The sequence below is a fragment of the Eurypyga helias genome, unplaced genomic scaffold, assembly GCF_000690775.1.
Source record: "Eurypyga helias isolate BGI_N326 unplaced genomic scaffold, ASM69077v1 Scaffold46383, whole genome shotgun sequence".
Lineage (NCBI taxonomy): Eukaryota > Metazoa > Chordata > Aves > Eurypygiformes > Eurypygidae > Eurypyga > Eurypyga helias.
In genome coordinates, this window is record NW_010240098.1 from 3,675 (window position 1) to 8,412 (window position 4,738).

A 4,738-nucleotide genomic window follows, 5' to 3' on the forward strand; every position below is an offset into this window, starting at 1 on the left:
GTAAAATTTTGAGTACGAAACTGGTGTATACACTGGTCTACACGCAGTTCCAGGGCTTGACAATGGTACGTTTGGAGCTTGATGTCTGTTGGCATATTCTGTAAATAGATTTGTTTTCTTTTTAGGAGGGAAAAATCCAGAAGGAGAATGTATTTGTAATTTTCGCTTATATCTTACAGCAGCTCCATGCTGAAAAGGTAAAATAATTTTTCAGTTGGAGTTGGGTTTTTTGGATGGGAGAGGTTTGAGGAGTGATTGGGGCTTGTGCTGCTTTTTTCCCAGTGCCTTTTCTAAAAGGTGGTTCAACAGGATGTTTGGGGGAAATGTGACATTACTGGGTTTTGGCATTCCAGGAGAGCTTGAGGTGGATCCAATATATTGTCTTATAGGTTGCTTCTCCACCAAATGTCAGGAGTAATTCATGTTGCTGACAGCAATGTCAACATGTGAAACTGAATGAAGGACAGGAACTAAACAAAAAGCTGATAATAGAGAGGCAAGAAAGTGAGAAGTGAACATTTCATTAGTAAACTTTCTCACCCTTGCAAGTAAGAGGGTCGCATAGTGCAGCCTGTCCTTATCTGTTACAGCACGTGCCTTCTTGGTGGCAACGTTCAAGCGAACCAGAGCCGTTTGTACATCTCTCTGCGTTTTGTGAGCATGGGAAACAGGCAGTTTACCCAAGAAACAGGCACGTTGGACTTATATAGAGGCATACAAAAGTCACTTTGATTTGTCTCCATTTGTTTAATTATTTACCCTCCCTTAAGCTTATGCTTCCAGACACTCTGTATTTAAAGCGTGGTCTCACTTGTACCCATTGCAAACGTTAGATATGCGAGTTGTCTGCCAGGCAGTGGGAGGCATCACGTTAGTTGTTGTCTGATATGTCTTCTGCAATAGAAGAGTCACCTCTGTTGGTTCAGTGATTACCACAGCGTGCATCCTGTGATAAACTAACCGGCAGCTCTAGTACAGGCTGTTGAAGAAACATTTATTCTGTTTTGAGACGTGCTTAGTCACCCCTGTTTTGGACTCTAACACTTATGGGCCCCTTAGAATTACAGGTTACGGGGTGTTACTCCTTGTTCTGTCCTAGTAAAGCTGATGAACAAGTTAGTCGGAAGGCCACTTTGTGAGAAAGTTTGTGGTACTGGAGGGAGTGAATTCTGGAGTGCTGTGTTATTGCCCTAGTATGTTGTATACTGGTAGCAGGAATCGGAGAATACATTCCACGTTTCGTTTTGTGTTTGTAAATCTTAACAGTTTGCATCATGCAGGTACGGAGTGGCTGCTAAATATGGGACAGGCATATGTAAGAGGATCTTTCCGGGTAGGAAATATGATACAGACCACCTGTGTCCTAAAGACAACATTCAGCTATAAATATTTGTTCACCGTTGTAAATAAACAACTTTACTAGAGAGACTTGCCTTTATTTTGGCTTTTTCTGGTTGTTAAGCTAGTTTGTTTGCTTTGCTTGTGTAGAACACATCCCTATCCTTAGTTATTAGTATGCTTTGTGTTGATTTTTTTTAGGTGGCCTGGCGGTATGCAGATCTAGTCCATTTTGTGTTTAACTGAATTGTTGCATAAATTAAAATATTTTCTCTTACCAGAATTAAAATGCTTTCTGTGAGGACTTCTGCTTCTGATGCCAGGACTCTCTTGAAGACTGACTTCGTTGCTTGGCTTAAAGGAAGATGATGTTGTTAATGAATTCTGAGCGTCCTTCAAGAGGCTGGTGACCCTTCTGTCGTTAGTGAATGCTGTCATGGACAACTTCAAAGGGTAAAGACAGTATTTTTGTGAGTCTCTTTGAGTGCTCTGATACAGGAAGCAGTGGGTTGATTTAGATTAACTGCTCGAAGCTCGTTCTTTCTGCTCTTAAAACCATTCACGAATTATGGGAACAAATTTAACAGTTTGGTGGAGTAGCTGTCCAACTTTCTATATGAGCTGTCTTTGAAGGGTATATTTACTCTCCAGATTATAACACAGATATACCTGAGCTAGCTTTAAATGAACTAATTTGGGTCTGGTTTTACTGCAAGCTGTGAGCAGTGAAGTAGCTTAGGTTTTGTTGAGCTGTGTACTGCTGCAGCCTGACTAGGTACTTTGTTTAAAAAGTCAGTTTTGGTTTAAGTATTTCAAAACTATGCTATGGATAATTTTAGCTGTACCTTCAGCTGTAACTGTAGATACTCTTCTACAGTTGTTTACTGAAAGGGCCGGATTTCATTTCGCGCTTGATTTCATATCCATAAATCAGTGCAAGATTTTTTCTCTTAATAAATCCCCCCCAAATAATGCTTAAATTAAATATTAGTATTTTTATTGCTTGAGGGCTAGTTTTGGCTAATGTTTCTTCGTAGTCTGTTTTTAAAACACAGTAAATGGGAACCCCCACTTTGTAACCTCCAACTAAATAATTGTCTTAAAATGTAATAGTTTATTAATGTTTTAGTAGCAGTAATTTGTTTAAGAGGATATTCCAAAGAGTACAGTTTGCTTTGTAAGCATGCTTTATCTGCTTACTATGTTTATTCATTCTGTTTTATCAGCTTTTTTCCGAAACACCGCAAGCAGTTAATGCACCTTATAAAGGACTCCTGACCTCTCACACCTTCCGAAGACATATCTAGATGCCACCAGTGTTTCCCATGTTAACAGTTCTGAGCATGTTTTACTATATGTGCCTTCGGCGCCGAGCTAGGACAGCGACGAGAGGAGAAATGAACAGCCGGAGGGCTATTGAATCAAACACCCGAGCCTTACCTATCAACGTCGAAATAGTTCAGTATGCCAAAGAAGTGTTGGATTTCAGCTCTCACTACGGTAGTGAGAACAGCATGTCGTATACCATGTGGAATTTAGCAGGCATTCCAAATGTGTACCCTAGTTCTGGTGACTTTACTCAGACCGCCGTCTTTCGAACTTACGGGACCTGGTGGGATCGTTGCCCTAGCGCCCGGCTGCCATTCAAGAGGACGCCACCCACCTTCTGTAGCCAGGACTACGTGGAACTCGCTTTTGAGGAACCGGTTTATCCCACTGCAGTGCACATTCTGGAAACGTATCATCCTGGAGCTGTAGTCAGGATTTTGGCATGCTCTGCAAATCCTTACTCTCAAAATCCACCAGCTGAAGTAAGGTAATTTTTTTTCTTTTGTTCTCCTTTATGCTTACCTGTAAGTTGTGAAATGCTACAAATAATGCTGTTTAGTGACCTTCAGTTCCTAGTATTTCTCTGTTTTGTATCTGACCTTTTATTTCTGCATGGTTTTAAAACTATGTTCACATGTTTTTATCCAACTTCAGAGGTGTGGATTTTTTGGTAGGAATTAATGCAGCTCCTGATATCAGATTTCATTTGTGTAATGATACTTTTTGCACTGGAATTTTTATGAGCCATAATTATCCTGTATGTACAGAAATGACTTTTAAATGGCAGTTCTGAGTTATTCTCTTTCTCCAAAAAGAAACTGTGTAGAAGAGGCTGAGGATTCACAGTTGCTGTATCATCTTGCTTCAAGTAGCCATAAACTTTCTTCTCTCTGCATACTTTAGGTTATATGTATAGGATAATCAGGCACTATAACTATTCATATGGAATTGAGGCCAAAACCAGAAGCGCTGAACAGTCGGGTAAAAGGTGATGCCATTTGTCTGATCTTTATTTTCAGTCTGATCAAATGGTGTGAGCTGCACTTCACTTTTACACTTGCTTCATATACTGAGAGCTTCTGATTTGGTCCTGTCAGCTTTCCTCATTGTAGGAACTCCTGATGAAATTCCAGTGGGTGAGCAGGAAGATGGGGACCTGAGGAATGGTAGGATAATGAAGAAAACCCATGTGTATGAGGTGTGAAGTTCTTAGTGAGGAGGGGAGGAAATAGAAATGGAAGGAGAAAGAGAACAGGTAAAAGCGCTTAGTGGGAATCAACATTGGCAAAGCTGTCAGTATATGCAATCCAAGTATTCTGTATACATCAGAAAGAGATGAAATATGATACCAAATCCGTAAAGGAAAGGAGAACTGATAGAAGAATGACTTAACAAAATGTGTCCTGTAGAAAATATGCCAAGAAATACTGTATTCCTTTAAAATGCACGGTGTTGGTGGTATAAACAGTGTTAGCTTGGATGCTGGGTGGTTTTTTTCCCCTGATCTGCCTTTTACAGATTCAGCTAAAAGCTTGCTTTTAGATCTAACTTAGTATCCCGTGCTTCCTAATACCAGGCCATTGAAGTTTATTCAAAACCCCTAGAAAATCAGGTGTCATGTTGTATATTCAAAACTTCAACTTTTGTGTGATTCTGTCATCTACTGTTGTTTAGTGCAGTTGTTCGTTTTACAGCTCTCTAATGAGTATATACTGTATAGCTCTATAGTAAACATCTGGATTCAAGGAACAGTGATGTCAAACTAATAATAATAGGCCACCCAGCTTCAGAAGTAGCAGTGGGTTTGGCACTGCGATACAGAACTTATTTGTCGGATGGTATGTGGTGAAGGGCAGCTTTCACGGCTTTTGAACTTAGAACCTAATGGGAAGCTACTTTCGGCCAATTACTGTGTGAGCTTTCATTTTAGTTATTTTATGATGTAACACAGATTTACGTAGAGATTTATTTCTGTTACTGTTGATAATTTTGCATTGGAGTAATAGTAAGATAGTGTGCTGCAGGGCAGTACAAGGATATAATTCCGAGTAGAATCATAGAATCACAGAAT

At 39.9% G+C, this 4,738-nt stretch overlaps 1 protein-coding gene across 1 annotated transcript; it reads left to right on the top strand.

Annotated features, from left to right (window-relative positions):
• Positions 1-2,645: 2,645 nt before the first annotated feature.
• Positions 2,646-3,154, top strand: LOC104507161 (F-box/LRR-repeat protein 4-like; the record flags this gene model as incomplete). The annotated part of the gene is made up of 1 exon (XM_010148353.1): positions 2,646-3,154. A coding segment is annotated over exon 1 (509 nt), but the record flags the coding sequence as incomplete, so codon positions are not given.
• Between the last annotated feature and the right edge of the window lie 1,584 nt (positions 3,155-4,738).